The sequence below is a fragment of the Rissa tridactyla genome, chromosome 5, assembly GCF_028500815.1.
Source record: "Rissa tridactyla isolate bRisTri1 chromosome 5, bRisTri1.patW.cur.20221130, whole genome shotgun sequence".
Classification (NCBI taxonomy): Eukaryota; Metazoa; Chordata; class Aves; order Charadriiformes; family Laridae; genus Rissa; species Rissa tridactyla.
The window spans coordinates 15039327-15062921 of NC_071470.1; the positions used below are offsets into that span (position 1 = coordinate 15039327).

Here is a 23595-nt window from a genome sequence, read left to right on the forward strand (position 1 = left end):
GTTTAATGTGGGCGTTTTTCTACAAAGCCAGTGTCTGTTAGTATTATCTCCTACAAAACATGCGAAGATCATTTTGGCATACCTTAATTTTTTTTCTTAGTGAATTAATGGAGCAAAACAAGGGTTTACTCTGCCTGGGGTTGGGGTGAGGTATTCTCCTTAAAGGCATGTAAGTGCTTTTAATAGCATGCCTTCAATTTTTCCAAATGCAGATTAATCATACCATTCTGAACTCTTTTAATCTGATACATTTAACAAATGTGTGAAATAGATTTGTGTGTGTGAGATACAATGTCATGCAGATATAAAGTGTATGTAGTAGCAGTTGAAGTGTATGTTTTAAAATAAAAGTTAAATCTTTTTGTGACCAGTCATTTGGTTTTGATTTCTCCATTTCTTTTGTTGACAAATAAGAGAATGCAACAAAATTATTCCTTTATGTTCTATATTCTAAAATAAATATTCAACAAAGGCTGACCCATTTTGAATGTGTAAATTGGCAACCGTAAATTGTAAATCCGAAAGATGGCTTTAACTTCTGTTCCCTCGCCATTTCACATCATGAGGGATTAGGTGTCTTTAATGTATCTTAATCTGGGACTCTGGACACTTATTATCTTAAACATTATATTTGTGTGTATGCATATCATACTGGTATAGAGAAGTTGGTCATCTGCAATCTGTTGCACTGCATTGCCATAGTTCATAATGTTTTAATCTTCTACTGTATTTAAAAATAAAGTCTGTTTTACTTTTTTTTTAACAAGTAAATAACAAAAAAAAAACCCCCACCACTTATGTACTCTATATTTATTGTGTACTCCTAAATTTATCTTAATCTTTTTATCTCAAGGTACATCTGTCTTGCTATTTAGAAGCGGCTGGTTGTGCATACAATATAAATAGATAAGAATGACTTCCCTTTAAGGGTTACAATGTAGTATTACTGCTTGTTGCTAAATCTGTTTTAGATACATGGGTACAATGGTTTTCAATGGTACAAATCACTGGAAATAATCAGAGTAAAATCTCAACATATAGATTTTTGTTTTAAAGAGGAAATCTAATTTTTTTCTGGGGACTTCTGGAAGTGATGTGACTGTGTCTGTGGCTTCCCATGTTGAAATTGTCATAAGTAGATAACTTGTATTCATGTTCAATCTGCTACTCTACACTTACCTATTCTATTTTTTACTTTTGTAATAAGTTGTGGAAGACTAACTTCTAAATATATATACTTTTTTTGTTTTTTAATCCGTAGGACATAGACATGCACTATGAACCTACAGACACTGCTGCAATGGCTCGTACTTCCAATCTCAATGAAGAACTTGGACAGGTAGAAAAAAATTACTGGTTCTAACTCGGTATTGGAATTATTCATGTGGTTTTACAATCTAAATTATTAAAACAGTGTGATGATTCATTTAAAAAAACTTATATTCTTGCCTTACGCTCTGCTTTATTTCTGTTCTTCATTTTGTCAGATATTTTTAAAAACACTTTGCAATATGTGGGAGTTACATTTTTGAAGCCAGTATTAAATGAACAAACACTGCTTTATGTACCAGTGTGCATGTGGTAATCACAGAAGGTTGAAGTGTGTCATTAAATTTACAAAATCAGAGGAATTCTGAGCTTTAAGGCTGGCTGTGGCACAAAAATTTAGTCTCCGTATATACGCTATGATAACATGCATCTTCAGTATGTCTTTTTTTTTTTTCCACACGTACTGCCTTGCTCAGAAGAGACAGTGGGTATGCTTTAGGATTTTGTCATTGTTGTATAAATTCCCTTTTTTTTTTACCACTGAAGATTGGAAGCAGTCAGTGGAACGGGGGCTTACAGCTGAATTAAGCCCTAGAAATTTGAAATTAATTCTTCATTTTGCTTTAGAGTTCTCTTTTAATACTATAAAATCAGTTAAGGTTTTTACAAGAGATCGCTCACCATACGTTGTTCATTTTGTGGACGATGACTTTGTAGAAGTGTGTCTGGGGGACAGGGAATGTTACGTTTGCAGTTTCAGCCAGCTGTATTTGCAGCCTTCCTTTAAAAACATGCTGAACATCATTATTTCTGTTACACTGACTGGTGATGGTAAACTGATTCTGTGGAAAAATCATTACGTGCTCAGTTAATTGAACTGTATTATACACAGAAGAATACAATTCTTGCATTTCCTAAACTAGAAGTTTTCATAACTAATTATTTAGTTTATTGCATGGAAATGTAAAAATTGTTTTTAAGTTTTAAGTTTCCAAGAACAATAAATAACAACATCATTTTAGCCATGTAGCAAACAAGTCTTAGGGACTAATACTTAAGAGGTCTGCATTTGGGAAAACAGCAGTTGCAGGTTACAGTGTTCTAACATTGGTCTACATAGAGGACAGGGCCTTTGCCTACTGGGTTTAAGAATTATGTGCAGATAGCAGAAAAAATTGTTTGCTTCCTGGCCTTAAAGGGGGGAGCACAAGCTCCTCTACTGGGGAAGAGACTCTTCAGTCTTAGCATTCCTTCTGTCTCATTTTACGCAATCTGTCTGGTGTTTTTTTCTCTCGCTGCAGTTAGCTTGTTATTCACATTCCCAGACACATTCCCTCTGTTTGACTTTGACGGTTCTTGCCTTTGCTTTTTAAGTTTCCTCATTGAAGACTCCTCCAGCACCAAGATCTAGTCAGGCTTCTTGGGATGTCCACTTTCACTTTCTTGACAGATTGTTAATTTGAGCAGATTTTTGTAGGAAAACCAAAGGGAGACTCTGCTAACAAAAAGAGCAAGTGCCTTCTCTGAAGTACATGCGGGCTGCACATAACGAAGAGAAGATTTCCCCCAAGAGATCTTCAGGTTTTAAGAAAGGCAAAACTTTGATGTTTGAAGAAAAGGTTGAGTTTCCTTAGCTGCAATTCCTGCTTTCCCATTCTGCCCACACAAAAAAATACAGTTTGAGGCATAAACCTGGCATGGAAGATTTCTCTAACTGCTCATTTCGCTAAGTCGTAATCCCGCAGGAAGAGAATCTTTAAATAGGAGATGCTGCGTAAATTTTACTAATACGTAGCCTTATTAGCTCTATGTATAATGCAGTTAATTCCTAATGAAGAATACTGTGATTTTTATTTTTTTAATGAGAAATAAATTTTAATGAATAAAAGTTTAAGTTTACCTTTGACTAATAGAGCTTTTGTTTCATCACAGACCATTTCTTCATATGTTAACCTTTTTCTTAAGATTAGGTTTGAACTAAATTTCAATATATCACAGATATGTGTATTTCAGCTTTAATTTTTATAATACTTTAACTAGTGGTTTCAGAGAGGAAGGGTTTTATGATGTTAGGGAAATAGGAGAACTGGAGTAGGTAGAAAGGAACATATTTCTATCCCTGCAACTTGTCATTCCTGAACTGTTGGGTTTTTTACTAATGTTTTGTCTTGAAGAAGATATTTCTAAGTCAAAAAGAGGGGTTTAAAAATGCATATGGATACTTTTCTTTTACCTTATTGTTTTCTGTCAGAAATGGAATATTTTACTAGGAAAGCCATTGGTTTTCACTAGTTTATTGCATTTCAACAATACATAGAGTGAGGGACAGTAAAGTATACCACCATCCACTGAAGCAAGCTTAAGCTTCCTGATATCTCAGTTGGTTGCCATGTTTGGAAATGTGTATCAGGACTGTGCATCTGCCACATTTATGTACTGTATGGTGGGTTTTTTTCTACAAACTCTGCATATCGCAGTACCAGTAAAAATTCAGTGTGTTGATAGTCCTGAATTCTACCAGATATGTATATAACTGCTGAATGTTAATGTATAATGAATTTTATCATTTCTCTAGGTCAAATATATATTTTCTGACAAAACGGGTACCCTGACATGCAATGTCATGCAATTTAAGAAGTGTACTGTAGCAGGAGTTGCTTACGGGTAGGTATTTTTAGATACTTTTCTTTATCTGTGTGCCTCTCTCTTTCTCTGCCTGCGTATGTGTACCCATGCATTAATAGTACAGTTAAAATAAACTTACACCTGGCAGTACCTACAAATATGAATCAGTTTGTTTGGTACTATGAAACGTTACTTATAAGAGGTATCATCACTTCAGTCATGACGTCTTTTTGCCAAGAGAACCAATACAAAGTTTAAATACCCAAGGCTTAATGGTGTAGCATACCTTCAGTGTGCATGTTTTTTCTATCGCTCAGTCTGTTTAATGTTGTTAGTAAAAAGAACTCTTCCTTCATACTTGCAAAAACTTGTTTCATTGTCCATGCTTCATATTTTATATAGGCATATGCTCTTGCACTAAATAATATGCAGGGTGAACAAGAATTTGAATTACAGTACTGTGGCATTAATGACATTCAAGTGGCTTTTATGAATACTGTTACAGTGGCATAACTCCAAATATCAATGTTGCTATTAAGAAATCTCTCCAAATAAATGCAAACAAAGCATGTTACTATTTCTTTGTCGGTAGTTGCAGCCAACTCCTTCAACAGAGTTGGTAAAAGCCTCAAACTTCTAAGGCTGTTTACTTGAAAATACTCATTAGTGCAATAGAGCAGAAGAACCTACATTGTAAATGCCAGTGTGGCTTACCAGTATGTGAGATGCTGGACTTGGGCCAGTCTCGGAGCATTCAGTAGCAGATAATTAGACACCTCCAGAACTGGGCAGAGATCAGGCAGAGGTTATGAAATTAAGCGTTGGGCTTGTGCTAAAGGTGATAATTTGTGGCTTTACCATTTGGATCCCTTTGAAAAGTCCTAATTTTCAGGAGTCTAATTTAGGCTTTCTGTTTTGAAAAAACTTAGATCCTTAATGCATTAACCATACTGATGATATTTTAATTAACAGTTATAGTTCTAACTCTGATATTTCGAATACGTATGTAAATGTGTGTGTGTGTGTGTGATATATATTGGGCTCAATTTCAACTACATGAGGTAATTTTATGACTGCAGAGAAACTGCTCTGAGCTACCTATTTTCAAATTCTTTGTATACCAGTTTTTTTAAGATAAAAAAAATACATTAATGATAATGGCACTTAAAATCAGTATTTGATATTCAGTTCATTGTATATCTTCATCTGAAATTGGTATAGCACAAATTCTAAGATTTCTCCTTTATGAAACCTGGGTGTGAATGTTTTCTTTAGGAAAAAAAAATCAGATTTTTTTTCTTGCTCTACTTTCCTGCTCCCATCCACCCAATTTTGAAAAGACATAGACCTGTTTTCAGCATCACTGTTTAGAAAGCAGAGTTTCTCTTTGCAGTGAAAAGCCATTACAGCATCTCTCTACTCAGAGTCACTTTGTCTTTCTGTATTGATGCAAATAAGAAGCTGAGAACACAGAAAAGGGTAGGAGTGATTGTTCCATCTCCTATGCCTTTTCTAAGTGTGTTACAAATTGGGATATATTCAAACGTGTTATCATAGGGCAGACTCCATCGTGTGCTATGGCTAGCCTTGTTCATCAGTATTTTGTGAGCTCAGACAGACAAGCTGCATTAGCATGGCTTCAGATAATTAAAAAAACTACCTTTTGTTTAATGGGAAACTGTAGCAATGTATATATACTGAAATATAAAGCCAGATTTGTAAACAGGGTAAATGCCTTTATTATCTGCTTGTATAAGTTAGTAAGAAGACAAGCTTTCAATCGAAAAAGAAAAAGATCATTTATAGTTTATGAAGCCTCAAGAGAAATATGATACTCTTGCAATGTTTTGCAGTAGCAAAACACTCAGTTGAAATACCTTTAAAACTTTTTTAGTAATCTAATGTCATTAACTACCTTCTTTTTTATATGTGATCCACTTTTTTAGTCTTTGTGATTCTTTTTCCTCTCCCTGTTTCTGTTCTTTCCTTGCTTCTTGTGCAGCCATTGCCCTGAGCCTGAGGATTATAGTGTTCCTTCAGATGATTGGTAAGCTCTAAAGATCATTTAGTGTGTCGTGTTTGTTGAAGATTCAAGCTTAAAACCAGTGAGCGAGATTTTTAGAAACAGAGCTAAATGTGAGATATTTTACTCAAAAGTTATTTTAGCTTCAAATTGATGCAGACTGACAGAGTCTTACACAAATTTATGCCATCAGAATTCTACGGCATTAAGTTGTGTACTCTGGAATAGAATTGCTAATAGGGTCACTGAGGTATAGGACAGTTGCTGACAATCCTATACAATTCGGAATTGCGTACTGGAGAGATTTGTCATTTAAGGTAGTTGGTATTACGGTAACTTTGATCGCATTTTTCTACTGTTACTTAGTAATAGGTTAGTAATAATCTCTAACACGTTTGAAAAAGTCCATATGTGAGAGTGAAAAATATGTAATAAGTTATTGTTAATATTTTACTTCCTATAGGTAGTTTTAGAATATTAGCACTACCTAGCTCTTAACTGAAACTGAGATTAAAGCACCCAAATACACTTGGGGCCAACATAATCTCTTAACAGGTACCTCAGGAAAGATTAAGTCCTGGTTTCCTTTCTGTTGCCATCTGCATGCTGCCTTCTACTTCTTCATCATACTTCCTTAAACTAAATATTTGCAATACCATTCAAAATAAGCTTAGATAGATCGGGAGACAAATGTCATTTATGGTCTTTAAATTATCACTGTTGTATTTGTCGAAAGTCACAGCAAGGTATGTCACACAAAACTCTTAACATGTTGTCATTTTATGTTTAAAAAATTTGAAAGAAAAAAAACTTGATATTAGAATTAATAATTCGTTCTTTAGATTTAAAAAAAACACAAACCCTGAACAACCCACACACACACATACATATAAAAAGTGGCATACGTGCACACCCCAGAATCTTATGTGACCTGAATATCCTCACTTGATGTATCAGCAAGGTATTTCTTACAAAGACGTACAAGTGTGCTTAATGGCACACAAGTGAGTGGTTGCATTAAAATAATTCAATGCTTACATGAAATTAAGCATGCTTGCTTATAAGATATTTAGAAATAAGACTGTTTGACCAATACATACCACAATCTTTATAAGCACATCTGAAATGTATAAACTGATGCCTGAACAGTAGTTAAAAAAAAAAAAGTACTTCTCTTTTATAAGCAATGAACATCTTGTAAATACGAAATAAGATACCTCATAAGAAAACTTTTTGTGTGTAAATGTTGTAACTAATAGAGTGTGTTTATGACACTAACATTTTTAGTCCTAAAATGACTAATGTACTGAATTCTATATTATTTAAATCTTTTTATTATTTATTTGGAAGTATTGCTTTCCAGTTTAACACAACATATACCTGCAAATATTTTTCCTTTTTTTTAGCACTAAGAATCTGGAAAATATCTTGAAGTCTTTCTGCCAGAAAGCTTTAAGCAAACAAAGCTGAAACTGTAGATTCTAAACAAATTTAATGTATCTGAAGTTGTTGACATTTGGCACTTAAAGATCTATTTGTTTTGCATTTTACAAAAAAAAGTCTTAGTGAATGACGATGCTTTGAGTTTTTCACTTTAATAGATTTTTAGAAAAAGGAGTCCTTGAGTAGTTATATAGAGGAGGTACTGCCACTTTATATTCCTTCATGGTAGTGCAGGACTAAACCAGCTAAACCAACTTTTGGTTTTCACAGAGAATCTTTAGACTGCCTTTGATGTATATGGCTTATCCTTCAACTTAAATCACTGAATGTCTCTGCACTCTTCTAAGATTATGTGAGCAAGGAAAGATCAAAAGTAGATGAAAAAAGAATACTTTCCTCCAGCTGGATTCACTTTTCAGCACTGTTTTGTTTCACTGAGATTCAGACTCATCTAGATTGTCTTAATGCTCAACAGTCAGCTGCAGTAACGAGTCTTCCTAGCTCAAAAATCTACATTTTCGAGCTCTCCGCTTCAACCAGAAGATTTGTGCAATATAAGAGTTGTTAGTGACTTTATTTCTCTAGAACCATCTCCGCTTGCCAGCTGTTCAGTCCCTTCCTGCTTCACTGGTGTTGCTGTGTCTTCTTTATCATATTATATATCATACCAGTTTACTAGATTCCTGTTTTGTTGTGAGTAATCGAAAACAAACCTGACTTCCCTGATGTGTGAACTCAGTTTGCTTACCTCTTTCAGATACTGGACTTTTTTTCTGCAAACATTTTCAAACCTATTCCAGAACTGCTAATTTCTCAAAGAAATGTGATCTCTTTGGGCATGTCTTGTTCTGAGTCTCTTCAATAATCTCATTCTAGAGATCAGAAGACAAGAAGCCACAGTCTTACACTGTAGATTTATTTTTACTTTATCCTGCATTTCCTGAAGTCAGCAGAGAAATTTCCCTGGATTTAAGTGTATTTACATGAATCTCGGTTTCTTAAACTTAGGTAAACTTTGGAGATGTGAAACAAGTACCTTTTCATTTCATTTTCTCACAGTATTTGATTGCAGCCGTTATTGTAACAGCCATAAACCAAATTTGCATTTGACCTTAGCACAGTAGCATGGATGATTTGGATATGAATTGTTAAGAATATGCTAATGATGATCTCTTTTCTACTTAATTATTCCTAGGCAGGGCTCACAAAATGGAGAAGAAAAAACATTTAGTGACTCATCATTACTGGAGAATCTTCAAAGCAATCATGTAAGTTATATAGAAACAATTACCATTGTTTTGTGAAATCAAACTATTGCTTTCAGTAACTCAAAAGATTATGTCCTTTGAAGGAAAATAAATAAAAAATGTATTTACACAAAATCAGCATGCTCTCATGAATACTTATATGACTGTTTGTTGCTGATACTTGGTAATTAGATCCAGACCTTTTTTTTTTTTTTTATGGTAGGATTCAGATGTTAAGAGTCTGAAATATAATAGCCTTACCTTCTTCATTCTATGGGTGTTTTAACATTAGTTATGCTGTTCATAGGATGTCATGACATCCATCAACGCTTTCAGGATCAGTCAGGTTAACTTACTGTCCTGACATGACTTAGGATTTCTGTGCCCAGGGTTAGTACAAGAGTCAAGAGTTAACCATATACATTGGTTTTGTGTACATCCTTCCATGAGGTTAGTGCATCATGAAATGAAACAGGCATTCTAGAGCCTGGTATTTGCCCCAAAGAGACAATGCATTTCACAGAAAGTTAGTAACTTAGTTTATGATTTGACTAAGAAATAGTACCATCTTTATCATTTTCTGTTTGTCATTTGTGCAAGAGATGTTTTTGCCTAGTCATAACCAAGAACACCTACCTTAAATTGTGTAACTGTTTGTTCTCTTTTTGAAGAGTGTAAATAAATTACTCTTTTCTTTCCTTAAATTTTGTCTACCCAGGAGGATAATTTCACGGTTACCGGCAGACAGTGGAGCGTTTTATTCCTACAAATGGGGCAGTCTTAAATGCTAGACACCCGAGTGTGACTCTCAAGCATATCTAAAGCAGAGGGGGCTCTTATGCTTACCTGCAGAGGCCATTTTCAGTGCTAGTAACATAGACTGCTCAGAAGAGGCATCGTTGTGTTACTGCTTTTTGTCTAGAGAGTCCTTAGCATGCAGGTGGTTGAATCTTGAGAGTTTTTCTGAGATATGTAGCATTAAGTATATATAATATGAGCATACCAGCTATAAAAATACATTTATACACATCTTAGAGTTAAAAATTCAGGCACACATTCGAAGAGCAGTGTTACCACTGTATGTTAAATTGTGTTCTGAAGTGCTTTGGAAAAGAATGTGTGATTCAGCCCTCTGAATACATCGTAGAGGATATAAGAGCCCTCAGTGGAAGAGGACAGGTACCTGCTCCCAATAGTGTTTCTGTGCTATCGATTTAAGTTAGTTTTTCAGAGACTATTGCATTTTATAGAATAATTGTAATGTTATCTCAATTGTTCGCATTCCTAGTCTGTTACTAATCTGAAATACTATAGATACACTACAAAAAAAAAAAACAACTCCATTGAGGTGGCGGCTGCTTTGAGCTTACTTAAGGGGAATGCTGGGGTTTCTTTTGAGCAGCCATTCAGGAGTCGGTTTGTTCATTTTTCAAGTTTCAGCTGTACTAATAAGGTGGAAAGAGACCTGGGAGTCCTGGTGGACAACAGGATGACCATGAGCCAGCAATGGGCCCTCGTGGCCAAGAAGGCCAATGGCATCCTGGGGTGCATCAAGAAGAGTGTGGCCAGCAGGTCGAGGGAGGTCATCCTCCCCCTCTACTCTGCCCTGGTGAGGCCGCACCTGGAGTACTGTGTCCAGTTCTGGGCTCCCCGGTTCAAGGACAGGGAACTGCTGGAGAGGGTGCAGCAAAGGGCTACAAGGATGTTTAGGTGACTGGAACGCCTCTCTTATGAAGAACAGCTGAGGGAATTGGGTCTCTTCAGTCTGGAAAAAAGACAACTGAGGGGGGACCTTATCAACACTTATAAATACTTAAAGGGTGGGTGTCAGGAGGATGGGGCCAGGCTCTTTTCAGTGGTGCCCGGGGACAGAACAAGAGGTAATGGGCACAAACTTGAGCATAGGAAGTCCCACCTAAACATGAGGAGGAACTTCTTTACTTTGAGGGTGGCAGAGCCCTGGCACAGGCTGCCCAGAGAGGTGGTGGAGTCTCCATCTCTGGAGACATTCAAAACCCACCTGGACGCATTCCAGTGCAGCCTGCTCTAGGTGACCCTGCTCTGGCAGGGGGGTTGGACTAGATGATCTCCAGAGGTCCCTTCCAACCCTGTGATTCTGTTTTTAGCTGTATTCATCAAAAACAATCAACTATTTTGGTTATATACACTTTTTCCCCTCTTTTGGCTAAATCATTTAAAATTGTTTCAGCTTTGTAGACTCTGAAGTGCCTGAGACGTTTATCTAAATGTCTTCCTTTAAAAGCTGTCTGCCTGACCTTGCAGCATTTTCCACACCTTTTTTGGGTTTGGTTGCTGCATCTTTCTAAAGGTTCTTAAAAAGTGTTGTCAAATACAGTATTAGACACAAGTAATGTAAAAGGGAATATTTTTAGTAAAAAAGACAGCATCCAAAGAGACTTCTGCAAATACAACAGCATTTTTTCAATACAGCATTCAGAATTACCTTCCCTATAAAATGCTTATTTGAGTTATTCTGTGTTTCTGGTTATCTACTTCTGATTCTTATGATGGGAAATGCCACTAAATTCTATCTGTGTAGCCAGTATTGAAGTACAGTAGCAAGAAGTTATTCTGGATGCTGAAATTAGTATACAGATAATGCAGATAATGTCTGTTTTGTGTAGTTGTTGATAGTTTTTAAAGGAGAGGAAAAGGCTTTCTTTTTTTTTCTGGACTGTTACTTGTCTGTATCTATTACTACATTTCCATTAGTTACTGGTTAAATCACACTCTGACTTTTTTTTTTTTTTTAGCCAACTGCACCTATAATATGTGAGTTTTTGACGATGATGGCAGTGTGTCATACAGCAGTTCCAGAAAGAGAAGGTGATAAAATCATATATCAAGCAGCATCTCCAGGTGAGACTGAAATAATTGAGTGAACATTTAGTAACATATTCTGTCACCTTACAAGCAAATTTTATTCAAAGTTTATTGTTTTTTGCAGCATCTTCCAAGATTAAAAAACAAAATGTATCTCTCAAAAAAAAAAAAAAATTGGTGTCAGCTAAAACCAGTTTTGTCAAAAGATTTAGACTCTTCTGATTTGCTTTAGAAAATACATATGGATGTCCTGTGCATTGTGTAAGGGCAAAGGGTGATTAACCATCCGGCACTCCTAAGGTGTTGTAGGATTGCTGTGAAAAACTGAAGTAACTGCTCAAATGCCAATAGAACTCAAACCAGGAGACAAATTGATGTCCTTGCTCGTGAACCTGTTCTGTACTTGGTAACCGTGGTATTGATTTAGAACAAAGACTGTAATCAAAAATGAAAAAGAAATGTTTTTAATAGGATACAAGTTGTGATAGGTTCTGTTAGAGGCTGATAAAAGATTATAGTGCAAAAGCTCTGGTTCAAGCCTACTGTGTTCATAGGCAATTTTTGAATTCAGAAAATGATGAAGCAAGGCAAAAATGATTAAAATATGCTCAGTTCTGCTAATGTATTATAAAAATTCATAATAGGAGAAATGACATGAAGCAGAGAGTCTCCAGCCTTCTTCTTCCCTCTCTGCCCCAGTTCCTAGATGGCTATCTCTCTAAATTGTGTCCTTCAACAGTTGGAAGACAAGGGCAGAGGTAGGGCCATAAATAAAGCTAACTGGGTCCTGGCAATATTTTATTAGGCATTGCGAGCAAATTCCATTCTGTTATCCTGAGCCATTTGAAGAGAACAGATGCCTATGGAAGACTGGATTGCTGCTTGAAATGTTTCCTGAATGTAGGCATTGAAGATATCGGTTATTTACAGGAATGACTTATCACTCTCTTCTTCTAAAACAGAATCTACGCAAAAAGAAATGTACCTTGTCCAGTGCCCTACTGAGGAAGGTGCTTGCCTAGGTGCTTCGAAGAGGGTGTTCTTGTTACTGAGCTGAGAGGCGTGTTCCTCTCAGGGCTTATTTTCTCTGAACTGTAAACTCATTTCAGCAGTTTTAACGGGAGAAACAAAGAGTTCATTCCAGCACCACATCTAATCTTAAAAATCTATAAAGGAAAAAGGAAGTCCAAAAATAAAGAAGCTTGGACTGTGTCCATTAAATCATGGGGTAAACTAACAGTTTTCTAGTACATCTGCAAAATAACTAATGGACTTGTTGCAGATGAAGGAGCATTGGTCAGAGCAGCCAGGCATCTTCGTTTTGTATTCACTGGAAGGACACCTGACTCAGTAATCATAGAGTCTGTAAGTACCTTGGAGTAACATTATATTTTGCTGTATAATAAGCTTGAGGGTTTTTGCGTTAATTCTCACTTTTCTTTTTTTCCTTCTTCAGTTGGGACAGGAAGAGAGATATGAACTGCTAAATGTGCTGGAATTTACGAGGTAAACAGCATGCTGTCTACTCAGTGTCTTTGTGTGAAAATACTTCATGAATTTCTCTTATGGGTAAAAATGTTTGCATTTTTTGTATTTTTACAGGCAAAGTATGCAGGTTGTGTGGTTTTTATCTCTGTAATACGTGATCATCCTATAGGTGAAGCAGTGTACACGATTAAGACCACACTTCTGGTTTTACTGTAAAACATTTTCGGAGACATAGGTTTTTTCCTCATCTCCTTTTTGGCTAATATTTTTCACTTTTGCGCGAAGCTTGAAAATACCCTTTATCTAAAAACTTCAAAACATTATGTGAAAAGACAGTATAGGAAAGTACTTGAACTTTTAAATGTATTTCTGAAAGCCCTGGTACCATGTGATTTATTAAACAATTGATATTTGGGGGTAGGGGGGAAGACTGAAATAAGTGTTATACATAACTTCCGTTTGCCTTGACTGATAGAATGAAATTTTGCATTTGACCTTAAATATACCTGAATAATTATGATTTGTTTAAACACTTTATAGACTGAAACCCATTCTCTTCTGAGCATCATCACTAGAGTGCTGGCCAGTTAGTTTTCTTGGAAACTGAGTTTATCACATACTTTGCTTTCAGTAAAAATTCTCTGTCAAAGCTGTTGAAATTATGAAGGTACCCATAAGAAATCTGGATGCAGTTTCACTTGTTATGTAAATCTTTTTAAATTGTATCCATGTATGCCCTCTGTCTTCTGAGTGTTTGTGTAGGCCCATTGCTTACTTTGGCACAGGATGGGGAAGGGATTTATATGTAGAGGAAGCTCTCTTTTTTTTTTCTTTGAATGATTACTTGTAATTGTGCCTGCGGAAAGTAGTCATTGTTTTCCTTCCTGTCCTATTACGTTTCCCTTGAGCTTAGCTGAGGAAGCAAAAAGATCAAAAAAATAAAAATCTAAGGCTATACTGGAGAGAGAGGCTGAAGATGTGTAACTTGGGAGAAATGAGAGAAGTAGTTGCCTATAGTTATAATAATAGCAATAATAATGTGAAGCATAAAGATCACCACAGTGGGAAAAAAAAAAATTCCACAGAAAGTAATTTTTGTAGTTTTGAATGTCTTTTAATGGCTGCTTGCAATTAGTGTTGGTTTTATGTATTGTAGAGGATGTACTTGATATTTTTCAGATTTATGCCATCGTTTCATTTTTCTGCAGGCACTTCTTTCACTTTCTGTTCTGGAAAGTTAGCAAGTATGGAGCACAGAGAGTGGTGGTGTTAGTTTGGCATCTGTGGAAGTTTATACTGCGTTCATGGAGTAGCAGTGAAGGATTCCTATGTTGTTTCTGGGTTTGATCTTTGTATTAATTTCATATATCTTTTTAAACTTCTGTGCCAGTCTAAAATTGTAATTTAAACAGGGATACTATATGGAGAAAGGAGAATTGCTTTTAAATCTTAACTTTTGGTGGATTAAGTTTTTTTTGGTGGATACCAATCACCCAACTTTATTAAGCAGTCAGTTTTTATACCTGTTTTTGTTATTCTGCAGTATTTACCTTTGATTGGAACTGACTTGTTGGAAGCACTAGAGGTCACCCTTGTTCCACAGCAAGAGAAATTTTGGCTCCAAAACATAACACCATCTGTATGGGTAGAAGCGCGTACCATCAGGGAAGTAATCTGTAGCGATTAAACTATTGAGTTAAGAGTTTCCAGGTGTTCCAAATTTTTCCCAGAAAAAATGCAAACTAATTCCTTGCCACCTTCCAATACAAGCCAGATAAGACTCTTCTGCAAGTAGAGTGCAACAGTGTCAACACTTGATAGGATAGTCTTTCGGAGAAGTATGTTACGGAAGTAAAAATTGGAGAAATGCTTGGTAGACTTGTCTTTTTATGGTATTGTCTTTTTATATCATAGCTCTGCCTGTGAAAAGAGAAGTAGTAGACTTATACAATATGCTAATTATATTTTGTTTGTGGCAAGGAAGTAGCTAAACTGAAAGCAAGTGGTAATCCTTAACCAGTTGACAATCATTCCTGAAATGTAGTGCTAATCGCTTGATAACTTGCACTGAGTTTAGATTGCAGCCAGTAGATGATACTTTGCTCAGATGCCACAACTGCTGTGGTACCTTAAGCTCAAAGAAGTGAAGAGTTGTTCAGACCCTTTGCTATTCGGGGTTCTCTCCATAATGTCAAGGAAGGAATTGTGCGGTGTTGTGCCTGTTCTTGTATTCTGTCACCTGGAACTGTAACAAGTAGAAAAACCGCAGCTGTCTCTTGGGAGCCAGACCCGACCCCTAGGGTATGTATCTATGGGGCAGGAGGAAGCAAGGCACCGAGTCAGATAAGGATCCAGAAGCATAGAATGTCGTCTGTGATGTCCACTATCAGTGCACAAATTGCACATCAGTCCTTGCATCAATGTGTCATTACTAGAGTGCTACTGAGTGAGGTTTTGACTTGTATCTGCTTGTTTTGTTAGAGGAATGAATTGAATTTTTAGCACTAGAATTAATTTCATTGGCAAGTATTGAGTATAGATTTAGTAGTATCTCAATATCTGGAGTGTGTACCATCTATTCATTTAATGATTGATTCTAATCTGTATCCCTGGGGTTACCTCCATAGTCTAGCAGAAACCATCTGTCATAGTTACAGAGTAAAGCTTCTTGTCTAAAACCTAATTATTTTTTATTTATAATGCTGATGTATTTATCTGAAAGACAACAATAGCTTGATTAGTCCCCTGTCTGATCAGTTGTATGAATAATCCACATTGCCTTGGCTGTTGTACCAGGCAGACAGAAGCCCTCCTAGAGCATTTGAGACCTTATCTCCTCTCCATCATTCAAAGAGGTCCAGAATATAGTGATCCTGTTCTGTGACTAAAGACTGATACTTCTAAATGTAGAAAAAAAGTGAGTGGCTGACAGAGGAGGTACCGATACCTCTGTAGCAGTGTTTGTTTCTGTGGTTGTGAGCCTACACTCAGAAGGAATTTTCGTCTTAAACCTAAGACAGATTTTAAAGTCACAGGGGGCCCATCACAAGCTACTTCTGCATTCCCAGATTCTGGAAGTGTCAAATCTTGGGACTGAGAGAGGTGTTTCTGTCCCCTTAAGATGTTTCTGTCCATCTCTAATCCCATGGCAACTCCTTGGGAAATACCAGCTATTTGCCTTCTTGTCATGACCCAAAGGGCTACCCAGCCTGCAGGTTTATAGAGATCACGACGGTGGGTTTGCAGGATTCCATAACACACAAGGACGTGGAGGCTTTATTTTCTAAATGTCTTTATTACAGATTACTACAAATTACTACTAGAAAATAAAGTATACTCATGAGTAATGAAGTACGTTCATATTTTAATAGTAGCAGCAACTATATATTTCCGTATATTACAAGTTGATACTAAATTGCCACTAGTGAAGAAATACACTTAATATTAGTTACCTCTATGTGTGTGCACACACACGCGTATTATTCAAAATAATATGGGTACAGTGCTCACCAAACTGCTCCCAGGAGTGGGGCCTCAAAGCGGGTGACACAGAAAGTCTCACTTTGAAGAGTGAGAGTCTGGAGTCAGCCAGGTGTTCCTGGTGGTGGTCCAGTAACCTGTCTAGGAGACCTCAGATGACAATTCATGCAGGGGGAGCTCTCAAAGACAGAGGCTCCATTTTGGGTAAAAGCAAGTCATTTTTATATGGCAGAGACATAAGGGGGTGTAAGACACCACCACCTGGAGCAGTGAATAGATGCTGCTAATTTCTGTTTTTCACCTGGGACAGCCAATAGATGATGGTGTTTTATTTTCTTTCAGACCAATTTTTATTTTTCCAGAGTGTTTTCCTGTTCTTTCAGCTAGAACAACCAATAGCAGTTGCCAGTTCCTACTTTCTCAGGAGGTTTTCTCCCTTTTCCAGACTTTTTCACCTTTCCAGACAATAAGTTGCAGTTACAGTTCCTTGTTTTGCGCTTATTAATGGTTTCTAGGTACCCAGCTGTACTTGAGGTGTGCTGGCTGTGCTTCTCAAGGATGTTTCTGGTTCCCAGGCTAGCAGTTCCCAGGCTGGCAGGCATTTTCTCTCTCAGTATTTCAGCAGACATCTGTTCAGTATTTTGCACCTTATAACCAGGTCACCTTTGTAGCTCATATGACTTCTATGGGTGAAGAAAGCAAACCAAAAAAAAATGGTCTCACACTGACAGTTATTTGTAGTAGTGCAATTTTGTGGTTTTCTGTATTTCACTAAGAAAAGAAAATAAAACTGTGACTGCAATGAAAAGGCTCATAAAAAGATAGAAGTCCTTGACAGTAAGTCCTGCTCATTAGCTTTATTGCAGTTTTACTACGAAAATGTATGTCAGTCAAGATTCGGTATCTGTCTTCATAGCTAAAGTTTCAGAATGCTACAGGAAAACATTGGTTATTCTCTGGTACATCTTCAGTAGATCGATAGGCAGCTGCATGCAGAACTTCAAGAGTTCAAGACAAGTACAAAACTAATGAGTTTTTACCTGTTAAGGGCATATATATCAAATTATTGTTTATACAAACCCTAAATTACTGTAATTCCTTCACAGTTCCTTAATTGAACATTCAGGCAAGTGTAACGAGTTTATGTAACAGTAGGCTAGATAATCTTGGTGAGAATCAAAGTGGATCTGAGACTTGCTTTTATTTTAGGAAACTTAACTGTAGTTTAGTTGGTCTGAATTTCTCCACTGTTGTCTACTCAGATTCCCCAACTGGACAATGTCTAAGGGTTTTTGGAATTCAGCTTATCTGAGGTTTTTTGGATTAGAGATGAAATGGAGAAGGAATTGCAGTAGTTAATACCTTTTTATGCTCTCTTGTGCAATATTTGCAGTAAAAATGTAATTTAATATTGCTGTTCAGATGTCTGTACTTGAAGCAAAGTGCATGCACAGGTGGAATAGGAAAATATTTTCTTGAAGATAGTATTTGGTCAGTTACTTCACCAGTGATTATAAAATTCTTTCCTCCATCTATCTCCATACATCCCACTTACAGGATGTTTTCCATGTCAGTCTGAACTTCAGGAACTATTCATACAATAATGCTATTTGATGATGTATAAATGGGATCCAGTTCCAACAGGAACCAAAATTGGAAAAGGACCATTTACTTCCATCTCGTTTGTGTATTTTACGGTGAACTGTTGTGCAAGACATGTTTTGTTCCTGGAATAGTTTTTGTGGGTTTATTTAAAAAGCTAAGGTTTGAAAGAATTACAGTATAAATACACGTTTTGACTGAATATGATCTTGAACCTAAGGTATGCTTGTCAGAGGACCTCAAAGGGAAGACAGAAAGCAGAGAGTGACAGTCTTCTCCATGCTTTCCTCCAATTCCTACCTCAGTCATGAGGGGGGAAAAAGAAACCAAACAAACAAAAACCAAAAAACAACACTAGATCTCATTAATGACTGAGAGCCAGAAAGTAGTTAAAATGAGGTGAGCCCCTTTCAAATTCTTAGCATAGTTGCGTAATGAACGAAACTCTGGGCTGACAGTAATAGGATCGCGGCACAGTACGGTGTATGAGAGACTCTGGTTGGCTGGGAAAGAGGGAAAAGCTGAAACAGTCAGTGATGCACTACCTCTTTATGATATTGGTCTCAGCTGCTTTGTGCTTTAAGATCCTTTTTTGTGATCAGTGAAAGTATTCAGATGTAGATTCTCAAATTTGTTTTTATGGGGAAAAGGGCCTACAGAAGTGTGCGCAGAAAACAGCATTCACTCTAATTAGTAGACAACAAAACTGATTTTCCATACCTGTTGCCTGAATATATAATTCAGAATAAGTAGCCCTTACTTCATTTCCTTTGTCTTATATAAGCTATATATTGATATTCTTAGGTAAAATGTTGGTAAATATTTATATTTACAAACCATCTTATGTAGGGCATTTATTTCTCTTTCAGCACTAGGAAGAGAATGTCAGTGATTGTTCGCACGCCATCAGGAAAGTTAAGACTTTACTGCAAAGGAGCTGTGAGTTTTATTCTGGTTTCACTGTGTCAAAGAACATGTGCTACCAACACAAATATGAAAGCAAAAGGTTGTTATAACTGCAGTCAAAACATTGAAAATGTGGGGGAAGGAATGTTGATTTCTTTTTCAATTTACATCGTTTTACTAGGTAGCTCTTTAATGTAATGAACCAGTCAAAGTCTTTTTTTAGTAACTGCCTGTGAGGGTATGGCAGACCTGTTCATCCTGTTCTTTGTACTGGACTAACACCTTTATGCTTCCTATTAATTGCTTCCTTCTGCACACCAAGAAAATGGATGAACGTATGGTTTAATGTATAAGTTACTTGCTGGAATAGCTGAGCATGAATCACTAGGTGGAAGTGGTAATCTAGCATAAGTGAGTAAATGGGAATTTTAACCTACCATTGATGTTATGCCAGAAGTAAATTTTCCTGAAAACAGCATCTATGGGAAAATATCTTAATCATAATGTATCTGAGAATGGCAGAGTTGCTCATTAGTTCTTGTTCTCTATTTTAAGTCAAGTTTGAGGGGAAGGGGGATACAAATCCAGTTCCCAAATGGCTTTAAAAAAATGAAGTTGATTGAATATAAATGTCCATTCTGTATCCACTCAAGTGGAGAGAAGGAGCTGTTGTTAATATTCTGTATATCAAGCTGGCTACAAAAACCTGAGAATGACAATTATGAAACACTAATTTTACCTTGTGGGCTTAATATTAAAGAGGAAGACAGCATTTTAGGAGATCAAAAGAATTCATGTGGCAAGCCAAAGCAAGATGCAGCCCTTTTCAAAATTAAGGGAAATAAAGGCAAAAAATGTAGGCGAGAAAAACTGCATCATAGCAGAATTTGTAAATTTAAAGAACCTGAGGATTTGGAATGCCCTTTTTCTCCTTCCTCTGAGATAAAATTACTCATTTTTGATGCTGAAATAAATTAGTACAGCACTGCATATTTGTCTGATTTTTCTATTAAATTGTTCTGAGTTCATTTTATTTGTTTTGTAGGATACTGTAATTTATGACCGTCTTGCTGAAAGTTCAAAATACAAAGAAATCACCTTAAAACATCTAGAGCAGTTTGCTACAGAAGGTGGGTGATATTATTCAATGTAAAACTAAATAGAAAATTCAGTCATTGCTCAACTTTCAGTTTTGCATTTTTATGTTGCAGTAATGTTTTACTCGCGTTAAGTTTGAAAATTATCTTTTAGTAATGCCTCCTAAAAAAGGTCTTCCTCTTCCTCAGAACTTTCAGTAATAATTTCATGCTTAAAACCACCAACCCCGCCCCCCCCCAACAACAACAAAAAACCAACACAAACAACACCCACACAGTACCCAGTGGAGTCTTTTAAACAAAATATATTTTTCCAGAGCGCAAACATATGTCATATTGTTTGTTTCTGTGGAGATCTCATTTCCCATGATGACTTTCGTGTCCCACGCTCAGTGAAATCTGTAGGGATGGCACACAGGAAGAAGCGGCCAAAGTGAAGATGCTTGGAGATGATTAGCGTAGCGCTTTTAAGGTGGCTTTATGCTATATTATTTCTGCCACCAATCACAGTAACAGGAATCGCCAGCACTAGCTTTCGGTATGGTATGTTTTAGTATCTCTGCTGTTTTAACAATCACTTCTACAAAGCAGTTGCTGAAGGTGAGGAACCCCTCCGTGAGGGTTCATGAGGTAGGAATAGTAAGTAAAATTTAAAATACTGTGAAATGAAGATGGTTGAAACAAACAGCCAGGTAGTTATTTAATAATAGCGGATTCCACAGTACAGATGTAAGCAGGAAAGCAGACTGTAGAAAAGTTCCTGCTTTCATGTAAGTTCTTCTAGCACAGTTCCTAGATCTTCCATGCTATGGCCCCTTTCTGTATCTTAGTAAAGGGTTATAGAGTTGTACTGTGAAGTATCACAGTGTTTTAATTTATCACTGAGTTGTGAGAAAGTAGTTGGAAGCAGAATTATAACAGCTATGGAAATCTGAACTGCAGTTCACTCTTCGTTTTTTTAATACACTGTTATTCGAACATTAAATTTGTCTTTAACGTATCTGAAGAAATAAGCTTACACTGGAAAGCAAACTTATTAAAATATTTTCCTTCTAAAATGTATTCCTTACCTTGTGATAACTGATGTCTGGCCAAGTTTTCCTGTATCAGGAAAGATTTTTTGTGTCCGTTATACATGTGACTTGTCTAATTTTTCTCATTTGGTTTACAATGGAATTTAGCATTTTGATTAGTTGTCGTAGTCAGCACCTTTAGTCTCCTGATTCTGTCAGTGACAGCAGAAGCAAGCTGCAGATCTGTTTCTTTTTTTTTTTTTAGTTTTCCATATCAAGATCTCTCCAGGAAACACTTAGTTAGCCTTAAATAATCTTAGAGTATCAAAGTATAATAAATTTTACAATAAAGTTGAAAGCAGAACTAAAACCAAACATATTTGTCTGATGGTACACCGTGAAGTCTCAGATAGACCTCCTTTAGCTCATGAATGTAATTGCATGAGCTGATTGGTCAGTTTGGGGTTTTATAAAGGCCTAACCAGCATCAGTTAAGGAAAAGTTACTTAGATGTGAAGGTAGTTCGGGTCATAAAACTATATATTTGGTTACAGAAGAGGTAAAAAGAGATCAATGTCTGCCATCCTGTGTGAACTGATATGAAAATTGCAATCCAATTCTTAATTACCATTCTTCTTAAATCAGTGGTACAGCTGATATAATTTTTTTCCTTAGCACTCAAGTTGGACTGAATGAATCAACATAAAAAGTGAAAAAACCACTGTACATACGTATTAGTGTTAAAATGTTTGTTCAAGTACTTCTTGTACCCTTCTTTTCAACAGATGAAAAGACTTACTGTTCAGAAAAGTGAATTGCTAACCTTTCAAAAGCATAAAATTCAACCTTTAAAAAAAAAAAAGAAAAATTAAGTATGTCTCTCTCTGGAATCGATTAAAGAAATCGGTATTTATTTTTGCATCAGATTTAAATTGCAGCCTATGACGTTGCAAAGTTTCTCCTGAGTAGCCTTTCATGTGGCAGTACAGTATGTCCTTGGCATTTGCTGCGTGCTCTTGGTGTGTTGTTCAAAAATGAAGTGGTTAGCATGGCTGGCATTTATACTTAAGCATTTATTAAGCTTGAGTGTTAATGCCTGCTTGGATAAATAGAAAAAGTGTGTAATTTTCCTGTGTTGTTGTTCCAGTCTGTTAAGAAGCAGACTTAATGATATTTTGTTTTCCACATTTCATTTGGAAGATTCTTTTAAATCACAATGAAAAGAAACTTTCTAAAATTAAAAATAAAAAAAAAAAATCAGTCTCTGATTTAAAAAGAAAAAGCAAATGCCTTGAAAACCTTGTTTGCTGATATTCCGTACACACATTCTTTTCTTCATTTTATCATCTGTGTAAAATATTTTGAAAGAATTATGGAAATAATATCACTGTTAGTCATAAATTCCTTTCCTTCCCTTCACCTCATATTCATTGCTTTGGACCTTGCTAGCATATCCTTATTACAAAGAGGGGGAAAAAGAAAATCAGTTGATCCGTCAGCCTGAAGTTTATTCTCTTGGTCTAGATGGTGAAACGCTGTGTTCCTAATGCTGTTCAGTTGTCAAGATGTTAAGATTACACACGGTTTTCATCCTGAAGATATTAAATAACTATCTTAGATGTAAGACACGTATGTATTGTTTCATGCCCAGCCTCTTGATCATTTCGGACTTGCTGCTGGTGCTGAGCTATCTTTCACAATAGAAACCTGTGAACAAATGAAGATTGCATTTAGCCATCCCTGGTTATGGTGCTGTTTATCTCCTTAGAGCAGAGTGGGCAAATGACCAAAGGCACTGACTACATTAGTCCTGTCTGTCCCCCCCTAAATCGATCTGTCTGCGAATTGTGGCTCCATGAGACATCATTTGGCTAAAGCAACACTCTTCTCAGTATATAAAGAGTTAGGCCAATTTCATGCTTTGGAAATCTAAGAATCTGACACTATGTGAAAATGAACTGTTAGAACATTCACACCTAGCTACTTAAATTGAATGTAAATGTGTGTTGTCAAAAAATAGATGTTTCTTATAATCTTGCAGTCTCAAATTCTCACTGTAGTACTTCAGATTTCTACTGGAGGAAAAAATCTGTTAAGTATAACCAGCACAAAGATTGTTAAGTAAAATCTCCAAATGTTGCCACAAAGATTTTATTGTAAGAATTTGGAAAGCTGAAAGAATCTGTGAGATGGGAAAATTAAACCTGAGTGGATTCCAAGTCAGCTTCTAGGTGGTAAATTTCAAACTTCAACTGAGAACTAACTAAGGATATTGAGGAGGGGTGAGGAAGAGGGTAGCTGTAACATTATGCTGATATATTTTCACTTTATTGCTTTCCAACATAGCAACGTTAAAGTTTATAAAATTTTTGTTCAGAAATATAATTCAATCTTATAGTTTTAATGTTCCTAAAAATCTAATGTATATAAATGTAATTAGGATTGCTTTGTGTTTTGTTTACACTTTAAGGTAAGTCAAATCTTGTGTAAAATGTCCTTTTTTTTTTTCTCTTCAAGTACATCACCTGTATTCCATTCAGCTATCTTGAAACAGTACT

At 36.2% G+C, this 23595-nt stretch overlaps 1 protein-coding gene across 6 annotated transcripts in view; it reads left to right on the top strand.

The window, feature by feature from the left end:
• The window catches only part of ATP8A1 (ATPase phospholipid transporting 8A1), a 127505-nt gene that overhangs the window by 40499 nt on the left and 63411 nt on the right, over positions 1–23595 (top strand). For 5 of the 6 annotated variants that reach the window (XM_054202209.1, XM_054202210.1, XM_054202212.1 and 2 more), the window contains 9 exons: positions 1262–1339; positions 3845–3933; positions 5897–5941; positions 8556–8628; positions 11382–11487; positions 12734–12816; positions 12908–12957; positions 18891–18960; positions 19973–20057. In XM_054202209.1, coding sequence (XP_054058184.1) covers positions 1262–1339; positions 3845–3933; positions 5897–5941; positions 8556–8628; positions 11382–11487; positions 12734–12816; positions 12908–12957; positions 18891–18960; positions 19973–20057 — 679 coding nt within the window. The remainder of the gene's footprint in view (positions 1–1261; positions 1340–3844; positions 3934–5896; positions 5942–8555; positions 8629–11381; positions 11488–12733; positions 12817–12907; positions 12958–18890; positions 18961–19972; positions 20058–23595) is intronic. The other variant, XM_054202211.1, reaches the window with a different exon arrangement.